At 25.6% G+C, this 23,089-nt stretch overlaps 1 protein-coding gene across 2 annotated transcripts in view; it reads left to right on the top strand.

The window, feature by feature from the left end:
• Window positions 1-22,742, top strand: part of LOC105848964 (V-type proton ATPase subunit D) — a 28,997-nt gene extending 6,255 nt beyond the window's left edge. Inside the window, exons 4-11 of one of the 2 annotated variants that reach the window (XM_065804448.1) lie at window positions 5,678-5,745; window positions 5,832-5,876; window positions 11,087-11,190; window positions 12,600-12,666; window positions 16,989-17,067; window positions 18,817-18,905; window positions 22,047-22,141; window positions 22,597-22,742. In XM_065804448.1, coding sequence (XP_065660520.1) covers window positions 5,678-5,745; window positions 5,832-5,876; window positions 11,087-11,190; window positions 12,600-12,666; window positions 16,989-17,067; window positions 18,817-18,905; window positions 22,047-22,135 — 541 coding nt within the window. In that variant the 3' untranslated portion in view covers window positions 22,136-22,141; window positions 22,597-22,742. Of the gene's footprint in view, window positions 1-5,677; window positions 5,746-5,831; window positions 5,877-11,086; window positions 11,191-12,599; window positions 12,667-16,988; window positions 17,068-18,816; window positions 18,906-22,046; window positions 22,209-22,596 lie in introns of those variants that run through there. The other variant, XM_065804447.1, reaches the window with a different exon arrangement.
• The last annotated feature ends 347 nt before the right edge of the window (window positions 22,743-23,089 follow it).

Below are 23,089 nucleotides of genomic sequence, written 5' to 3'. Positions count from 1 at the left end.
CCTCCACGATAAATCTCCTGAATCTTAGACCAAATTTTGGATTGTTGTATAAAAAGTTGCTTTATATTGAAATTTTAACACCAATCGAACCTTTTGCTTTACATTAAGAAAAGAATAATAAAAAATCTGATGCAGAAAAGGTTCGACTAAACTTGAGTAAATTTCTTATTAAAAATGTAAAGCATAGATTACCCAATAATTTAACAAAAGAACAAATATTATCTTTAAATAATTTGAGGAAAAAAATGAATGATTTAGCAGTTATTCCATTTGATAAAGGAACAGGATTTGTACTAATAAATGAAGTAGAGAAATTTTATAAATTAGAAGAGGAAATTAAGCACTCAGTAACTATTAACTATGACCTGACTCAAACCCTTATGACTAAATTCCAGAAACTATTATGCAAGTTACGAAAACCAAAAATTAGATAACAATACTTATTTTCAAATGTACCCTTCTGACTTTGTCCCTCCACGTTTATATGGAGTCATAAAAGCTGACAAGCCAGAAAAGAATTATCCAATGTGGTCACTCGTTTCTACTATTGGTACCCCACCATATGGATCATCAGAGTATCTTGTAAAAATTATACAACCAACCTTAAACAAAAACAAAACAAGATTATTAAACTCCTCGTTTGTCAATGAAGCCAAATCTTGCTTAATTGATCCTAGTGAAATTCAAGTTTCTTTTAATGTGGTGGCGTTATATCCCTCCATTCCAATTAACAGAGCAATTCCTGTGATAATCAATATTTTAAACAACAATATTGATAATCTTTAAAAAAGAACCAAACTAACTCTTAGTTATATACATGAAATGATCAAACTCTGCCTTAATCAATGTTATTTTTTATACAGAAATGAGATCTATACCGAATTTAGGACCTATAGGTCTCGTAGTTGCTGAAGCAATTTTACAGCATTTGGAAACAAAAGCTCTTAATATTGCTAAGGTTGGTCATTTTTCGCCAAAGACTTACAAAAGGTATGTAGAAGACTGTCATGCAAGATTCGACTCAATACAAAATCATGATAAGTTTCTGGAGTTGTTAAATAAAGAAGATCCAGCAATAAAATATACTTCAGAAAAAGAAAACAATAAAAAGGAATTAAACTTCTTGAATATAACTGTAACCAACACTAATAACTCATACTATAACTTTAAAATCCATTGAAATTCGGCTATCACTAATATACAAATAAAACCTTCATCAAACATTAATCCAAAAATAGTTATGGGTGTTTTTAAAGGTTTTATATTTCGTGCCATTAAAATTTGTTTAAAAAAATATTTTAATGATGAAATACAATTTTTAGTGAACATGTTTGCAGAAAATGGACATGGATAGATTAAAGCTTGAAACAACTGCTAAGAACTATATTCAGAAAAGAATCAACCTTTCTAAAATAAGTTATAATAAAACAGAAACATTTAAATATACAGTTAAACTTCCATGGCTCCCAAGATTAGGTCCAAAACATAGAAAAGAACTTCAACCTTACAACGTCAGAATAGTTTTTATCACACCACCTACGTTAAAAAACATCTTATGCAACAATAAGTCTAAGTTAATTCCCAATAGCAATCCCGGTGTCTATAAACTCACATGCTCTTGTGGCAGTATATACATTGACGACACAAAAAAGAAAATTTTAACGAGATGCATTGAACATCAAAAAAACTATTTAAAAGGTAAATGGGATGCATTTGGTGCAACCGAACATAATAGAGAATGTAATGGTATGGTTGATTGGTCAAATCTGGGAACTCTAGCAATAAAATCAGAGTGCGATAAACGTAAAGTTAGAGAATCACTTAAAATTAACTACGCCTCAACATACCAAGAAATAAAACATGCTCCAATACTTCTCAACCGTGACAATTGCATTAAAGTTTCTACAAACAATTGGAGACCTCGGTTTAAAAAAATTATCCAAAAAAACGGATTTAAATAATCATAAGTAATCATTTATGGTTTCTTTTTATTTTTAATTAATATTTATTAAAATTTTTATGTAATATTTGTAATGGGTTTTTTGTATTATACTTTACGTCTGATGACGATCTGTGCAAAAACAGGTCGAAATATTACGAAGAAACAATTTAGTTTGTATGCAGCTGTTATTTTATGCTTTATATTTTAAATATATATATATATTTCCATGTACAACAAGATATGACATTGAAACATTTTATTTATATATATATATATATATATATATATATATATATATATATATATATATATATATATATATATATATATATATATATATATATATATATATATATATATATATATAGTAGTACTGCACTCAACTTGTTTCTCCGCGCAGCGGCCTTGTTCGTCAAGGTTCGTGTTTCGGAGTTATAGAGTTGAGAGAGGATTATAACCACAATTAAGTGGCCTCCTTATCTGTAGTGGCCTTCTGGGCCTTGGGGAGGTGAAATAACAAAAAATAAAGAACATTGTCAAGACAAAACAATTTTATTTAATTTTTGGATCAAATATTGTTGTGGGATCAAATATTGTTGGCATTTTTTTTACATTTAGAAATAACTTTATTATAATAAAGATTTAAAGAGTTTACTTTATTACAATAAAGATTTAAAGAGTTAAAAATGAGTAAATCTCACTTTTATAACTATGTTTATTTTAGATGTTTAACACATGTTTTATGAATAATAAATGTTTTGATAAATACAAACAAATATATTAACTTTGAAAAAAAATTATTTCGACTTTTTTAACTTAAAGTATTTTATTTTGAAGTTGAAAGTTTTGCTTGTTTTATTAAGCATTCTTTTCCGAAATCTTCAGAGTGTTTTTCACAATAATTGTTTAAAAAAATGTTCGCCAAAATGCAGCAAACTTTTTTAACACTTCGAACAAGCAATTGAAATTTACTATTACAGTTAATAAAAATGTCAATTAATCCTCCCTTGCACACCAATGGTGAAACTTTATCCATAAATATAACATCAAATATAAAAAAACAATAAATAACAAAGTAAACCAAATTGTCAGAAGGTTCTTTTAGTCTTCCCCTGTTCAGAGCACTAATCAAAGCACTCATCAAAGCTCCGTATTTTTGAAACATATCGAAGGTGTCTGTTTCCTCTAAAGTTGATTGTAATTCTAAAAGTTTGAAAGCAATAAAACCTGCTATATAAATAAAAGCCCTTGTTTGCATTCATTTGGTAACTGATCCTCACAATTTTCACATATTGACATATCTAATTCCACATCAAGTTCACACTTACCACATTAGTGGCAAGTAGGAGGAAGTATTGTAAAATCTACTTCTTTGTCTTGCAACTTTCTAGTTTTATAAATTTTAAATTTTTGATTACCATTTTGCACAGTTATCAGATGTGTGCTACCTGACCTTTGCTAATATTTCCTAAACCATTTTTCTGGTGCATCTGATTGCATATATCCTAACAATACATAAGATACACTGCAGTTCAACAAATGCTTTGCACAGCTTGCTAACCTTTTAGAAGTTTTTTGCAAGGCACTCCCAGTATCCATTGTTAACTTTTTCTCTCTAAACTTTGAATTTACGCAGTTTAAAATTTCAGCAAAATAAGAAAAATAGATTTTTAAGAAATCTATTTGCCAATCATTGACTGAAGTAAAAGGCTTTCTTTAAGTATCATTTAATCTTATATCTAGAGCTTTTGCTTTACTGTTGACAATAAGCCACCACTTGACAACTGTTTCAATGAAAAGTGCTGTATCTTCAGCTTCAGGAAATTTAACACATAATGCTGCAACTGTTTCACTCACAATTTAACACATAATGCTGCAACTGTTTCATCACAAAAAATGACAAAGCTTTTTGTGTTAACGATGGTAACTTAACAATTCGATTATCTGCAGCATAAAGCTGAATTATAAATTTAATTCTGCAAGTCACACAGTATCGTTATCATTTAGCAATTTATATTTTAGATATTGAAATTTTTAGTGATTCAATTGTTTCAAATACATTTTAAAACATGCACCGTGTTGTTTAAAAAATAGTATGCTGGAACATTTTTTGCATTAAAATAATGAAATGTTTTTTGATTTACTTGACAGTTTTCCATTATTAACCCAAGAGGCTTTCCACCTGCAATTATGATTTATTGATTTAATTCTTTTATCACTCTTGTTTGAATATTTATTGTAACTTTACAAACTGGAAAAACTTTTATAACAAGTTGTGGACTACCAAAAGACAAATTAGCATTTGTGCTAAAACTGTTTTTGCTTTTTCTTGGACGTTTTCTGCTTCACCATAACAAAATTAATAATTTCTTTAAAAAATAATTTTTTTTAATGAGTTATTCTAACTAATTCTGCTATTATTTCTACAATTATTTAAGCTTTTTAAAAAATAGTTTAAATAAATACTAAAAAAAAAATTCTGACTTTCCAGTTGATTAGTTAAAAATAACTCTACATCAGAGTACTTTAACTCAGGTTTTATGTACACCTTATCAGCCAAGATAAAGCAATATTTTTGAGATTCCTGAAGCTCCTTAAATATCATCTTTAAATATTCAGTATCTTCAGTATCTATCAAGTTTCTTCACTTTGTCATTTTGTAGCTCTTATACACTTGCAAAACTCTCTACGAGATAAAATATATTGATCAAGATTTTGAATAAAAATGCAATGCATCTGAAATGTCTTCTAAAAAAATTTGTCTATTAAAATAGTGATTTTTAATCATTTCATGCTTGTCAAGTTTAAAAAAAAGTTTTGAACAATTTTTGTAAAAATAGAAAATTAAAATAAAGCAATAAAATCATTGCAACGGAAGATTTAATTTAACTTGTTCATAATTTAAAGTAACTTAAAAAAATTATCTTTCAAATGATTTTTAGAAAGACATGGAAAAATAGTTACAAATATTTAAATTTATTATAAAAAATACATGCCTACAAAAAAATCATTAAATATAACATTATTTGTTAATTTACACAAAATGTGATTATTTTAAACAATCACTATAAATAATTTTTTATTTTATCTAAAGTCTTCGCGTAAAAATAAAAACTTTACAAAAGATCATCGATTAAAAGTTATTTCTAACGTGACAATTTTTTTAAATAGCATTTAAGTTGCTAAAACATGAAAACTGCCGTGGCCAAATTGAAAAGAAAAAAAGTTATAAGGGTGGTCAGTTACAGCGTGTGATCGCTCGTTATTCCTGTCCAAGCCTGATATATTGAAAACTTAGGTAATGGTCCGCAAAATCATATGATATTAAAGATATAATTATTTATTAGTGATTTCAAATTTTTTTGCAATTGAAGCATTCTCTTTTTTAAAGTTTTCGAACTCATCAGGTAAACTATTTCTTTCAGAGCATATTAACCCAGTGACTCATTTTCTAGACACTATTGGAATAGTAGACACTGATACACCTTCAAAGATTAATGGAGGGTGAATTGGAACTAAACTACCACCTTTGACTTTTTTTAATTCTGCATCTTTAGACCAGTACTGAGCACAAATTTGCTTACAATCTGTAAACACAAAGTTTGCATTTGTAAGTTTTTTATTCCATAACTCGCGATTGATGAAATGTTTTCATTATTTTATTTTCATAAAAATATATTTATACAAATAAAATAATTCTGAAAATGGTTTCACTCATTTATGAATTTGTTTTAGTGTTGTTGTACTAGAAAATGTTGATAAAGCTTGGGTTAAAGTTAAAAGTAGAAGTGACAATGTTGCTGGTACTTTTTTTTAATCTAATTTTAAATAAAAATTGATAATTTTGCTTTATAATAGAATTATTTTAGGATATTTATTTTTATTCAAGGTGTTCGTTTACCTGTGTTTGAATCGTATTCTGATGGTTCTAACAGTAAGTTTCTTAATACTAATAAAAATGTTATATATGATTTTATAGTGCAAACTTTATTGTTATATATATATATACATATATATATATACATTATAGTTATGATTTTTTTAACTTTTGTCACAGTTTTAATTGGCCATAGTTTTAAAACCTGAGAAATTGATAGTTAATATAAAAATTGCATAGTAATATTGAATATAGTTAAAAAATGTCCCCCACCCACCCACAATTAAGTTATGCTATAAAAATATTGTTGTTTTTATGACTATTATGGAAGTATTTGATTTTTAAATACGTTATAAAGCATATAGCACACCTTAGTAAAAACTATTTAATGTGCTTGTGTAATATGTTGGTCTGAACTGAAATATCACACGAATACAGAAAATAGTTAATACTAATGCGTTTTATGTTTTACTCATTTCTTTTGTCTCTACCCATTTCAATGTTTTTTGATTAATTTTATATTTATACAGTAAATTTTTAAAGAAAAGTATTTTTATTAACATAATATTAAAACATAGAACATTACTAACATATTATCCATGCATTTTAGATTTTTTTTATATGTCAAATAAATATAGCAAAACTGTTGTTGACAAATATTCAAGAGTATGGACAAAAAATTTAGTTTCCTTTGAAAAACGTATAACATCAAGAATTGATCTACCCTTTATTGAAAAACTATTGGATTCATTTAATAGAATGCTAAAAAAAACTTTTATTATTGGGCGTTACAACTACCTGGCATCAATTGAAAAAAGCAGAAAAGAAAGAGTAAAGTTAATTGCTGTCGAAATAAGTAAGTTATGGAACAAACTCAACTATCCATGTATTTCTAAAAGTCAGTTGGAAGAAAAATTGAAATGGTTATAGAAAAACATGACAAGTATCTTAAAAAGCCTGGCAAAAACGAAGAATGCTATGTTTTTGGAGATCTTTTTGATATCACCAATATTTAGGGCATATAGCTTAGTCTGGAAGATAAAAAAATTTTTAACATACAATTATTAAGTTCAGGAGAAGTTGGTCACAGTACTAACACACAAGTGTCATTACATCCTTCACAAGTCAGATTTGTAATGCAAAAGATACAACTTTTACAAGCAAAGCAAATAATTGTCCAGTTAGCAGTTCAACTGCATCAGAAGAAATTGGTTCAGATTTAGATTTACAAGACAATTATGAACCAGTGGAATTAAAAAAATCAAGAAAGAGAGTATATAATAGAACAAAGTTAGCATCTAATCTTGTGATAACTGAATCTTTAAGTACAAATAAATCAGCTAGAATCTGTAAAAAGTTATTTGAAAAAGGTATTGAAATAAAAACTCCAAGTCAGACAGGAATATGGAGATCAACTATAAGGCAAGAGGAAAGCATGAAGAAAACTGTTGCTAAAATGATACGAGAAGAACAATTCTGTCTACATTTTGATGGAAAGAAAATAAACGAGACTGAATACCAAGTTGTGATACTTCAAAATGAGAAAAGGAAAATTAACTAAGGAATTGTTAAATGTGAAAGTGGAAAATCCAATGGTATTTTTGAAGCTTTTAAAAAATTGCTAAATGATTTTGATGCAAGGAAATGTATTTCAAGGATTATATGTGACACAACAGCAGTAAACACAGGAAGATTAAATGGTATAGTTGTAAAAATACAAAATTGAGATGGACACCAGAGGCTTTACTAAACCACAATTTTTAGGATGTCAGCATCATATATTGGATCTCCATTTAAAACATGTTTTGGATCATTTTGTAAATTGTAAATCAATAAGCCTGGTTTTGATCATAAATTTGTGAAGGACTTAACTGAAAATTATGAAAATCTTCAAAAAAATTATACATATGAAGCTGAGCCTAATCATTACATAAACTTGGAATGGCGAGATCACTTAAAATTCTTTATGAGCTATGTGAAGCTTTTAGTTACTTCAAGAATTATAAAAAATTACCAAAAATTAAGTGGCACAAGCTTCCTCTATTGCACAGTGCTAGATGGAACTCTAGAGCATCATATGTTCTTCTTGCCTATTTTCCTATACCAACATGGAGGTGTGAACTTGAAAGTGCAGCAACTTTTATTGCAAATCAATGGTTCAGTAAACAATTATTTGATGATAAATCATATGACTATATGCTTGATGCATTGACTGAAATTAAGTGTTCAGATGCTTTAAAGTGCTTTATGAAACACTGGAGCAAAGAAGATATTGTAGTTCATATTCAAAGAACATTGCTGAACGAAGCGTTAAATTGATGGAAGATCTCCTTCAAAATTCAAAAAAGTGGGAATATGCAAATGTGAAATTTATTGGAAAGAATGACCTGTGAAGCGTTAAAACTAACTTGCTGAAAATAATTACTTTTCTTGATCGACTTCAATGATATGTAGTTTATAAATACTAAATATAATTTACAATTAAATCATGCACCGACCCAGGGGGGGGGGATATTTTTGCAACTAGACTACCATTAAACCAGTTTTTTATCAATTACTCAACATTTCTCAGGTTATAGAAGTATGGCCACAACAGATTCAAAAAATGTCATAACCCTAATATACATATATATATATATATATATATATATATATATATATATATATATATATATATATATATATATATATATATATGTATATATATATATATATGTATATATGTATATATGTATATATGTATATATGTATATATGTATATATGTATATATATATATATATATATATATATATATATATATATATATATATATATATATATATATATATATATATATAACAGTTTTTAATATACTTGATAACAAGGGTATCAGTATTCCCTTGGAATATCGTAAAAATAAATATATTTTTAACAAATAGAAATTAATCCATAAAAAGAAGTTTTATTTTAAAATATTTTTAAAATGTTTTTACAAAACTTGACTTAATGCATTACTTATTATTTACAAAATTTGACTTAATGCATTAAAAATGGCCAAACCAGTTAAAAGTAACCTTATCAATGAACAAAGGAGAGCTCTTTATGAAGTTAGGAAAGATATGAATATTCAGATATATCCTTTTGACAAAGGATCTGGATTAGTTCAAATTGATCAAAATAGTGCTCTAGAAAAATTTAAGAGCACTTGAGAGGTACAAGAAAATTAAATCACGACCCAACTATTCAAGTTCTTCACAAAGTTCAAATCTCTCTCAGAAAGTTAAATAAACTTGGATGTTTTACCAAAAAAGAATATAAAAATATCTACCCGAGTGACACCGTACCACCACGTTTATATGGAGTAATTAAAGCCCATTAGCCTGAAAAAGGTTATCCAATGTGGTTAATTGTAAGCACCATTGATACACCTACATATAGCATCTCTAAATATTTAGTCAATATGGTACAACCCACTCTAAACTTAAATAAAACGCGTGTAAAAAATTCTCAACAACTGTGGATGTTTTGGACAATTGTGGGCAGCAAGTTTATAGAAAATTGATTATAATGAGGTTCAGGTCTCCTTTGATGTTGTTAATTTGTACCCTTTGGTCCGGATTATAGAAGCAATCATTTTCCAAGTTGAAAGATTGAACATCTTCAACTCTTGCATTTTTATCAATTGTATATATTTTAAATGTTGAAGATGACTATCAAGAGTTCTTTTACTCTATGCATATTGTTTTCATAAAGTCTAAAATTTCCTTTCTTGAAAGATTTTGTTTTATGTAGCATTCCAAGCTTTCCATTAAACGCTGTTTTCATATATTAGTCGCCATTTTATATTATTTATTTTTTATCAAGGCATTTGTAAACAAGTAAAAATGTATGGCAATGGCAATGATGGGCCACGTAGAATTTTTTCGGAAATTTTTTTTGTTATGGCAAAAATGGGCCACCCATTATTGTCATGTAAAGATGTGATTTTGTTAAACAGAATTCTTTTCATAAGTGAATTTTTTGATTCTTATTAATTAAATATTGTGTAAAATTCTTTGTCGTAATACCTTTAAGAACATAAATTATGTTTACCAATATCTTATTGGTAACTGATAAAATCTATCTATGAATTGTTTAGAATCTTTATTAAAAAATACTATATTAAATATGTTAATATTAAAATAAATAAATTGTGATAAACAAAAAAAGTTATGTTAAGTATATGATTGTTTTAAGAAATAAATTATTATGTAATATAATCTTTTTCAAATACTGAAATTAGATACAATTAATAATTTTTGTTAAATCAGTTAAAATTATTTTTAGCGAGGTTTAAAATTAAATTTAATTACAACTACATTACAATATATTAAAAGCAAATAGTTACAACACATTAAAAGCAAAGGGTCCTGAAGTATTTGTAAACTGTTTTTATATTTGTCAATAATTCGTTGATGTAAAAAAGAGCGCATATTTTTTTGATAAAATAAGCGCTCAATTCAAAAGAAAATTTTAATGGCGCATCAATAGTTTACAATATTACTTTTATTTATGCAAATTATTACTAGTCTACACATAGCCCTATAATAAAAAATGACTAGAATATGCAAAAAAATCTGTTTAATGCGAAAAATTTTATAAAAAATAGCAACAGGCAACTTTAAAATTTGGCAGGTGACCTCAATTAATGAACTGGTTGCCTTTATTTGCCCTTCTAGCGACCAGCCAAAAATCTGAGTGAAAACTACTGGTATATATATATATATATATATATATATATATATATATATATATATATATATATATATATATATAATATATATATATATATATAATATATATATATATATATATATAAAATATATATATATATATATATATAAAATATATATATATATATATATATATATATATATATATATATATATATATATATATAATGCATATTTCAACAACAGCATATTTGCGTTCCCTTAGTTATTGGTTACATAGTCATAAAGAGTTTGTTTTTTTGTTTTTTTTAATTTTGTTTTTTTTTTTTGTTTAATTTTGTTTTTATTAATTTTTTTTAATTTTTAATTTTAGTTAAAATTTAAAAAAAATTAAAAAGTAATTGAGTTCAAAGCTATTTTATATCTGCAATATGTATTTATATATTATTAGATTTTAATGGTACAATAATTAAATTGAAATGACCTGATGAATATAATATTCTGTAAAGCTTTGTAATATCTATTTTGTAATACTTTATATAATTTTAGTTTAAATAATTTTAAACTTTGTTTAGCATTTGAGTTGACAGGACTTTCTCGTGGTGGTCAACAAGTAAACACCTGTGCTGCTACATTCAACAAAGCAGTGAAATTGTTGGTTGATTTAGCTTCTTTACAGGTAGTTTAATAGACAACTGGTACACAACAAATAAATGTGTGTGCTTATGTATGAATTTTAAAAAATTTATTGGAAAAAAAAATGTTAGATCATACAAGAAAAAAATATTGGTCAAATGATTTTTAGGAATATATTTGAGTAGTATTTTTAGTTTTTAACTTTTTTCCATGAGTTGTAGTGTAAAAAAATTTGCTATAAAATATAACTTTTAAAATATAACTTTTTTTGTACTAAAAAGCAGAAAATAAATCTGGGTAATATGAATACTTTTGCTACGTTTTTAAAACCTGCATTTTTAAAAAAAGATTGTCTATTCGCAAAAATTTTAGATCCAGCATAATCGTTTTTGAAGATATTCCAATTTTCGCTATTCAAATTATTCAAGAAGATATTCAAATTAAGAAAAATTAAAGAATTTAAACTTTTTTTTTTGCGTACAATTTAGGTTAGTAAAAATTTAAACATGATTTGTATGAGCGTACAAATAATGTAAGCAATAGTGTAATGAGAACACTATTTGTATGAGCGTACAAATAATGCGAACGATAATGTAATGAGAACACTATTTGTATTAGCCTACAAATAATATGAGTGACAGTCTAATGAAAACATTATTTGTACGAGCACACAAATAATGTCAGTGACAATGTAATAAGAACACTATTTGTGTGAGCATACAAATAATAACCTTCTAGAAATAAATCATTGAAGTTTACACAAAAAAAATCTCTTTGAGGAAGACTTGAACCCCCAACATTATCACCTGCGCCTCAAAAAAAGGACATTATTACATACATAGCACTATGCTATGTATGCTACGTATGGTGTAACAAATAAAAATCAAATCTGTGGACAAGTTGTGATCAAATTTGTTACTTGTTGAAAAGTTCTGATCAAGTAAAAGAAAAATTATAAAAATGTTATCTTTGTAAAAATTTACTCTTTCTGCTTTGAATATTTAGGATATATTAAATAAGCTCTTTAACTTGACTTACAATAAGGCTTTAAATTATTTTTTTATCAATTTTAATTGTTTTTCTTTACTAAGAAAAACAATTAAAATTGATTGAACCTGAGTGAACCATTTAAAACTCCACTATTATTATTACATTATGCTAATTATTAATTTTCTTAAGATTTTATGTTTTTAGAACACAATTTCTTATTAGATTTTATTTGCTATCAGTGTTTTTATTTTTCATTTCAAATTTAAACCTTTATTCCTTTTAACTTTTTTTTTTAATGGATTTTATTTAACATAACAAAAGTTCAAGAAAAAATACAAACTTTTATCATTTTATTTATATTTTTATTTTAAAATATTTCTTTAAATTAAAACAAGTTTTCTGTTGCAAAGGCCTATACCTCAATCTTCTGATTAGTGTGACTTTGATAACAAGTGTTTTTAGACATCCTTTGTTACACTGGATGAAGCAATTAAGACTACAAACAGAAGAGTAAATGCTATTGAACACGGTGAGATAATTTATAACATAATTTCAAAAACATTTAATTTCATATTTGTGAATTTCTTTAGAATTTTTGTAATATGATAAACATTGTTTAACAATATTTATTATATCGTATTGTATTTTACAATACACTTTAGTCCAGAGTGGCTGGACTTGAGTCCAGAGAGCAACCAAGTGATCATCACCTTGCCTCTTGTCATGGTCTCACCATATCATTTCTTTTTTTTTAACTCATTATTATTAACACAATTGAACATTTATATTTACACATTAAAACAATCCTCATCTATCATAACTTAATAAATAATTATAAGAGTCAAAAAAAAAAGTTGGTTCTAATGCTAGTAACAGTTAAACAACTCTAATGCCAGAAACAGCCAAAACTCAATTATTGTAGAATTTGAAAGGTAGAATAGAGAAATACGGTATTCGTAGTAGCATCCAATCTTTCCAGAACTGAACACTTCTGTGAAACAAGCTGAGTTAATTAAGCTTAACATTGAAAGAAAAATAGCAATCTTGAAAAACTGTGGATTTGTCATCCGCAGTGACAGGGTCCGCTGCATTGATGTATTTAAAACCCTTGAAATCAACGACCATTTAATACATCCATTTGTTAAATGGTGAAAAACCCATATTGCATGCTTAAAACCAATCAATACACAAAAATATCAATGATACTATAAAACCATCTGCATCAGCCCAAAACTGTTCAAACAAGTCATCAAAGACTTTTTTAAGCCAAGAAATCAATTCAAACATCCTCACGCAAATTAAATCACAAAAAACTTGCCAATCAAATCACAAAAAAAACAAGATAACTGAAAGTTATTTAAAATGCTGGTACACAAACTCTACGTCGTTAAATATTTGGATCTAAAAGGTATTGTTCATTGGTTAAATGCTAACCTAATATGTCTTAATGCAAAAAAAAACTGAAATAATCTTTTTTTCATCTTCTAGAAAAAACATAATCTAAACAACAATTCTAAAAATTCAAATCAAAATTAATAATAAATGGTTATATCCTACAAAAGTTATTAAATATCTCAGTGTTTTGATTGACTGCAATCTCTCGTGGAATTTTCATATTGATGAGCTACGCAAGAAACTAACTCGAGCTAACGGCACACTTTCAATAATTCGTCATTATGTCGATAAATTCTCACTAAAGAATATTTACTGTGCGTTATTGTTACTGCATCTTAGTCACTGTTGTCGAAATCGCAACTATCACATCAAAAAGTTGATGTCCTCTTAACGTCAATACATAAGAATCATAAACTTCTAACCTTTTAAGTCAGAAACATCAGAATCTTTTAAAAAACTAAAAATTCCAACTTCCAGCCCTTTGTAAAATTTGCTTATCTTCTTTTTGTTTTTGACTCTCATAATAAAAGTTTACCCTCTTCTATAACAGACTTTTTTACAGAAAGTAAAATAATACATAAATACCCTACTAGAAACATATATAATGGAAAACTTAGTGTACCATCTTTTAAAACTCAGTAGTATGGTAAACATTCTGTTGTCTATCTGTGCATTTGTGAATGGAACAAGAGTCTTGTATGCATAGTGAATGAGTTCAAAAAACTACAACTTCAAACACCTTTATTGTCTTTTCTTAATCTTAAACAAAATCAATTAACAAAAAATCTGAGAACAGTTTTGTTCTAATTTATTGACATAATTTTCACTTGATATTTAAAATATATTCTTATTTTTTTGATTATGATTACTACAACTATTATCATTAACTTCTTGTTTGTTTACTTTTTATTATTATCATCAAAGTATGATTTTTAAATGTTTACTTTGTTCTATGTGTGTATGCTTATTATTAATCATATTATAGTTAAAAACTGGCGTCACTCTTTCGGTCCGAATTCTGTTTTAGTGACACCATCCTTATCAATCATTTAGTTATTATTATTAAATACTTATTATTAATTTACTCATTATTATATTATTTTATATTATTAATATTTTTTTTTATATATATATATTTTTTTTATTTTATCATTCAATTATTTTTACTTACAACAATTAATAGAATTATGATTCTTTTTATTATTATTATATTTATTATTATTATAATATTATTGTATGGTTTAAGAAAGAAAATAAATATCTTGTTGTTTGTTGTTTATATATATATATATATATATATATATATATATATATATATATATATATATATATATATATATATAGATATATATATATATATATATATATAGATATATATATATATATATATATATATATATATATATATATATATATATATATATATATATATAAATCCTAACTGGTTGTCAGAAAGTTTTTCCATATTTTGTTGACACAAAAAAAAATTAAAATGCAAGACCGGAATTATTTTTTATTACTTATTAGACTGCCTGCCACAACCAAACCCTCAGTCGATGTAGTAGACTCCCTTGCAAGTCAGGCTATAAGATAGTTGCTGTAGCTGCACTGCCTTGCGAGTCAGGCTATAAGATAGTCGATCTAGCAACACTCCCTTGAAGCAGCAGGCTATAAGATTGTCGATGTAGCAACACTCCCTCGTAGCAGCAGGCTATAAGATAGTTGATGTAGCAGCACTTCTTTGTAGCAGCAGGCTATAAGATAGTTGATGTAGCAACACTCCGCACATGATTTACAGTAAAAAAAAACATTTTATTAAAAAAAATAAAAATAAAAACATTGTTTATATTATTAAAAACATTCAGAATGTTTTAAAAACATTCAGAATGTTTCAAAAATATTCTTGTCAATTAAATTTGCGTTTTTGCAGGTTTTTTAAAAAGTGATTAAATTCCAATTAAAATAATGGTTTTAACTTTATGACATCACAAAAATGTGGGATGAAAGTCAAAAGTTAATTAAAAATATTTGTTGTCAGAAAAATCATTTTTTACCTTCCATACTCTCAAATGCAACAATTTATAGAACTATATATATATATATATATATATATATATATATATATATATATATATATATATATATATATATATATATATATATATATATATATATATATATATATATATATATATATATATATAGGCCTTGGCAGGAGTAAATGAGCGCAAGAGCCTAAAACCAACAAGGCGAGCTATGCGAGCTGCTCTTCTAAACTGCTTGTTACAAGAGCTTTTAGTTTTCCACAAGCTATCTGTTTATTTATATGAAAATTGCTTATTAAATACAAAATTTAATTTTATACTTGTTACTAGCATATCTTTGTAACGTTAATGTTACAATAATATACACATAACAGGAGTCATTTATTGCGCCGTGAAAAAATTCTTTAGAAGTAAAATTTTTTTAACTTTTTTTAACTGCAAAAACCGTGCCTGTTTATTATCCAATGAATTAAATTTTTTTGACTTTGCGTTTTTCATTTTAGTTACAATAATAATTAGACTTTTGAGGAAAAAAAAAACTTTTGCGAGAGCTGTAAGTTGTTCCCATAAAGTGTTTTAGGGGAAGCGAGAGCTAAAGCTCTTGCTTCACGCTGAGGCCTGTATATATATTTATATATGAGATATATATGTATATATAGGATATATATATATATACATATATATATATATATATATATATATATATATATATATATATATATATATATATATATATATTTATATACATATATACATATATATACATATTATATATATATGTATATATATATATGTGTATATATATATATATATATATATATATATATATATATATATATATATATATATATATATATATGTTTTTTTGAAATTATATTAAAAAAAAATAAACTTATTTCATTTTTAGTTTAAAAGGTCATTTTTTCTGCAATAAACTTTAAAATAACAATTTTTTTCAAAAATTAATTGTTATTTTTGAAATTTTTATAAAATTTTCCTTCTTTTGAGACCCAACATGGCATACTTTTGAAAAACTTTTTTTTACATAATATTAGGGACCCATTAAAATTTTAGAGGTCTTGAGGAACCTCAAGATAATTTCCTAGAGCATTCATATTTTTCCAGAGTATTTCTGAAATGAATAGACAACTTTTGCACACCCAGGCTAAACGAACTGTAAAAAAAACTAAAATTCACTCCACCCTAATATATATATATATATATATATATATATATATATATATATATATATATATATATATATATATATATATATATATATATATGTATGTATGGATGTATGTATGTATGTATGTATGTATGTATGTATGTATGTATGTATGTATGTATATGCATGTATGTATATGTATGTATATATTTTATTACTGTAATTATTTATTTTTATATATAGTTATTATTCCAAAAATTGAGCGAACAATTACTTATATTACAAGTGAGTTAGATGAAATGGAAAGAGAAGAATTTTATAGGTATATTATTTTCGTTTCCCAAATCTTAATTCTCTCCATAAAGCAGTCTCTTAATTTATTTTTCTTTAAATAGTTATGCAACTGTGTATATATGCTCATGCACACACACGCATGACCATATATACACAATTAGGAGGCTTGAATAAACATTAAATAATCTCATTCTGAATATCTAATATCAACTAAAATTTTTTAAATTTTTTACAAAAATCTGCACAATCAGAAAAATCAAAATTTTTATTACATGTATTAATTTCCTCACACTTTCTATATCTATTAAATATCATTTAAAAGAATGTTAATAATTTTATAATATTTTATTATTGATTTATAACGTTTTTTTTTTTAAATAATGTAAGATAAATAAGTTTTTAATAAAATGTTTGAGTAATAAATTTTAATAAGTGTTTTAAATTTATCCAACAAAAAAATTAAAGTATTTTTGAACAAAAATATCATATTTTTTTATTCATTTATATTACTGTAATAGAATGTTTCTCGATTCTGAGCAGATTTTTGCTTAAAAATAACATGTTTAAAATGGTTACAGAAAATCTTTATATTATACTCTCATAGCTATTATCTTGTGCACAAGCATGAATCTATTTTATCAAGAGACAAGCATGAATCTATTTTATCTTGTGAACAAGCATGAATCTACTTTATCTTGTGCACAAGCATGAATCTATTTTATCAAGAGATAAGCATGAATCTATTTTATCTTGTGTACAAGCATGAATCTATTTTATCTTGTGCACAAGCATGAATCTATTTTATCTTGTGTACAAGCATGAATCTATTTTATCTTGTGCACAAGCATGAATCTATTTTATCTTGTGCACAAGCATGAATCTATTTTATCTTGTGCACAAGCATGAATCTATTTTATCTTGTGCACAAGCATGAATCTATTTTATCAAGAGACAATCATAAATCTATTTTATCTTGTGAACAAGCATGAATCTACTTTATCTTGTGGACAAGCATGAAACTATTTTATCAAGAGACAAACATGAATCTATTTTATCAAGAGACAGTATAACAGGTTTACATCTACACAAACCTTTTCAATAAAAAAGGGATGCAAAACTTATCTACAGAAATTTTCTGTTTATTCTGCAGAAATTTTGTCTGCTTATTCCAATGATGCATATTACGATACAGTAACTGGATGAAATTAAAATCTGTTCAAAATATGTGTTTTTATTAATACACAATGTCTAGCCTTTTGTCAAACATGATCCCCTAGCTAGGGATATTTATAAGTCAGAGTTGAATTTTTTTACCCATCGCCTAGATAAGTGAGTTTTAGAAAGCAGCTGGACATTTGGCAGTTTATTCTGCATGTTACTACTAGCCAAGTAATCATCCTGATCCTCACTTAACAAGGTTTTTGGGACAGGTGTTAAATAAACATTTGACTTTTTTTGTCTTGATCAATAGGTATAGGTAGAAATTAAGAAAAAAAACAAGACATCACGTCACGTTAACCACAAAAATTTAGTTTTTTAAACCTTTTAAATTTTTAAAATTTTTTTAAAAATAACATATTGTTTCATTTTAAATTGACCATTAATTTTATACATTTACATTTCACATTCATATTAGTTGAGATTTGGTATATATTTTTTTTAAATGGCTCGAATATTATCAAATACAAATTGAAGCTCTAGAATTTTTAATATTGAGGTGTTGAGTTTAAAAAATTGATGTTTTTATTTTATTCTTCTGTTTATTACATGTTATTAGGTTGAAAAAAATTCAAGGTAAGAAGAAAAAAAATAAAGAAGACAGAGAATTAGCTCTTGAGCAATATATATCAGATAATCAAAGATTAGGTTGGTTTTTTTTTTTTTTTTTTGAGTTTTTATAGTTAATAAATTAAGTTTGATATATTTAAATAAAAATATTGATAATAAATATTCAATGGTAAAAAGTATTCATATGGAGTACAAAATTTTTCAAATAAATAAAAATCACCAAAATCAATGTAGTTTGCTACATATTTTTAAAGACGTTAAGAAAGATTGTAAATTTTTTAAATATAATTCCTATCTGTTTAGATTTACAGCAACTTGAACTTTGTTCAATAATTACTGAAAAATGAGGGAGGGGAGTGCCAGTTAAATTAAAATGAGGGAGGGGAGTGCTTATTAAAATAAGCCTATCCAATCACAAGGTTGCTTACCGTGGCTAGTTTCAAAAAAGTTCTATTTAGCAAATAGATCAAAATCTTCCTAATAAAAACAAACTCTAATTTTTTATATATATATAATTTTGATTTTGAACAAATCATAAATTATTATAAATGAAATAAAGAGTAGTGTAGGCTGTCATAACACATATATAAACATATATAAACATATATGTGTTTTGTGATTAACTCGCTACAGCATCTTTATTATTATTACTATTACTATCTTGATAACTAATGCAGTGTCTCTTTATAGTAAGGTTTCCCTAACTCTGTTACTGCTCTCAGGCAGGCAGATTCCATTAACAGTTGTAAAATATAAGAGTATGAACAGTGCCATAGAATGTGTTCCTGTTATGTCTTTTGATGTGCATCATCAAGGTGTTATCGTTCATTTTGATAAACAGGAATAAATAACTAATTGCTTAGGGTGTCATACTATCTATGATTAAGCTCTCTAATTATTTAAAAACATGAATAAAGTACCTAAAATATCTACTATAGTGTTTTTAAACAATGTTTATAGAAAATTTTCAAATTTGTATTACAGTGTTTATATAAAATTTTCATCTACAATCAACAGAAATATGATCATGACTGCTACACATTTATCTTCTGGTAGTTTTTGTTCTCTAAAAAAATTTTAATAAGCGTAATTATTTTTGTCATCTTGAGTTTTGTCAATTGATTATTTTTTGTCAATGTTAAGATTAAATATTATAATGTAAAGTAATATATTTCAAAAAAACCAAAAGTTAAAAATTTCTTTAGATGTATAATAACTTATTGTACATATTTATAATACAAAATTTTCCAAAATTGTTTTTGAAAAATTAAGAGCTTTAAATAAAGTTTAAGAACTTTAAATAATGTTTAAGAACTCGAAATAAAGTTTTAAGAAGAATTTTAACTTGAAATAGATTTTTTTACAGTTTTCAGTTTTTCTTTTAATTTAAATTTTTAGTAGAATCAAAACTAGTGTCATTTAACTAAAATCTGCAATAAAAAAACTTTAACTGTATTTACCTGCTTTAATTTGTAAAAGCCCACTGAGTTTTGATCTCTGAGCCTGTGCCTTGACTCAAATTATTTAACAGGATCGCAACAACAAGAATATGTGGACATTTCTGAAATTAAAGGTTTAATTTGACCAAAGCGATTACGATCAGTCTTTATCAAGCTGACATAGACCAACTTAAGTTAGGTAATCTAGCCAATGTAAAAGTTTAGAGAATACCGATTTAATATATCTATTATAACATTTTAGAGAAGAGTGTAATTAAGAAAGTTATTTATAGCTACACTTACATGAAATACTGATTCATTGGAGAATATCTATTTAAAAAATTACTTTTACAGCTCGCCATCTAAAAGAAAAATTTATTAAAATACTTTCAAAAACGTTTTTACAATCTCTACTTAGTTGATGTAATTTTCAATTACATCCACTAAGAAAAAAAACAGAAAGTAGCCTAAAATGAAAAAACAGAAAAGTAGCCTAAAATGTTTTTAGGAACATAAAATATAGCATTTATATACAAGCACTTTTGTATTTGCACTTTAGTAATGGGGTAAAAAAAAAATTTGATTTGTTACTGTAAATAAATAAACAAAACAGTTAAATGTAAAACGAATGTAAAAAAAAAAACTTTTATCTCCATGGATAACAAAAGGTATACTAAAATTGTCGAGGAAAAAACAGAAACTTTATAAAAAATTTTTAAAAAGTAAATCTTATTCAAATAAAATTAAATATAAAAAGTATAAAAATATTTTTGAAAAAATCAAAAAACTTTGCATGTTGAACTCTGTTTCTAATCTATAAAACAATTGTATTTAACTATTTAAAATTATTTAAAAAACTAAAAGAGCAAAAAACAAAAAAATCAAAATGCCTTATGTAAAGCAATATAAAATTAAAAAAAATCAAATGCAATTTCTTTATAATATATTTGATATATAAACCTCTACAATTTAACTCATTCGTTTAACCACTGGTTTGCCATTGACTCCGAGATTATTTAGCTAGTTCTACATATAATTCAGGTAAAAAAAAATGTAGATGAACTATGTGTATATATACTTGATTCTTTTGACTCACATAATATTTAGGAAGTTCTTAATATAATTCAGGTAAAAAAAATGTAGATGAGCTATGTGTATGAATATGTGGATATTTATGCTGTTTGTTTCAACAGTTTTTTCGAACTTTGAGATTCAAATGTAAATTATATTTTCATGAGTTCTGTAAATGATTAGATAATTCATCTACATCTTTTTTACCTGCATTAAATGTAGAACCTTATGGAAAAGTGTGTCTCGACTCAGCAAATTTAGCAGGATCACAACAACACGAATATGTGGATATTTCTGAAATTAAACAAATGTGAAATTAAAAGTGAAAAAATGGTTTAAATCCGAAGTAAATAACTCCAGTATTAAAAATTTTCTGTTGCAATGTGATCACCCCTGCCCCTTCAGTTAAATCAGAAAATAAGAAAATCAAATATAATTTTTTAGCTTTTAGAAAATAAAGGTCTGGCGATCATGGTCTAAGACTATTAGAAACTGCGAACGAAATCATGGTTATTTAAACGATAAGGAAACAACTCAACAAACACTTACGAAACATTTTCTTTTAAAAGTTTCTAAATATTTTCTAATAAGTTTTTGAAATTGCAATATTTTTTCTTTATGTATTTATCTATTTTCAATTCAAATAAAATGGTCAGTTCCTGAAGTTTTGACATACGGTAAATTATAAACTTTTTACTTTCTTTAACAGATACGACTGATGGTATGGATACTGCTATTACTCGTGAGCCCAACTTGCTAAACATTGAAGGCGATGACGAAGATATTCTTTTTAACTAAATCATTGTTAGTTTTTTATATATTAATTTGTAATTGCATTTAAATCTTATGAGAATAGAATTATCTTTATGAATTGTTATATATTTACAAAGATACAAAAGCCACCGAACCACACCATCGAACCAGCCGACGTTAATCTTTTTATTCTCTTTAAATTGATTTGTATCTACTATTAAAGTGAAGCTCATAAATCAATTATTAGTTAATAACTCGTTATATATTTTAAAAATACTCCTATTTTGGTCATAATTTAAAAACGCTTTTACCGCGATCGAAATAGGTCTAGAGTTCTAAACATAATGAACCATACGATTCCCTGGAACGTAGTTCTAGCCAATCAGATTGCTAGGGTTTTAAGTTCCTAAGGTAGTTAAGTTATTTTTTTGTTCCATTTTGTTACTGTTAGCACTGTAACATCTTTATTAATGATCTCATTATTTGTGTTGACTATTTTTTTTCAGATTCACTTCACCTACCTCTACTAGATGTACCGCTATTTTTGTTCGGTTTAGACACTTAGTTATTTATAGTTCTCTGTGAACATAACTTACTATGGTTATTGTATTTAATTTTGGGTTTGCACAAATATAGTTACTGTTAGTACCAATATATAGTAACACCTATATTTGCTTATCAAATATTTTAAAATTTTCTTCGTTATTGTTCATTTTTATATACTTATTGTATTATTATATTATATTATTATATACTATATTATGTAATTATTGTAATATGTAGTAAAAATTATTGTTTGACGCCGTTTTTACATTTTGTGTTTAGATCTGTTTTGTTTTATATCTATCGTATATATTTTATATCTATCGTATATATTTTATATCTATCGTATATATTTTATATCTATCGTATATATTTTATATCTATCGTATATATTTTATATCTATCGTATATATTTTTTATACTTATGTTTAATAAGCAGCCATTGCGCAGTGGTTA

This window comes from Hydra vulgaris, chromosome 09 (assembly GCF_038396675.1).
Source record: "Hydra vulgaris chromosome 09, alternate assembly HydraT2T_AEP".
In the NCBI taxonomy this organism is placed as follows: Eukaryota; Metazoa; Cnidaria; class Hydrozoa; order Anthoathecata; family Hydridae; genus Hydra; species Hydra vulgaris.
Note: the sequence above shows the minus strand (reverse complement) of the source record. Positions and strands in the feature narration are given on the sequence as shown.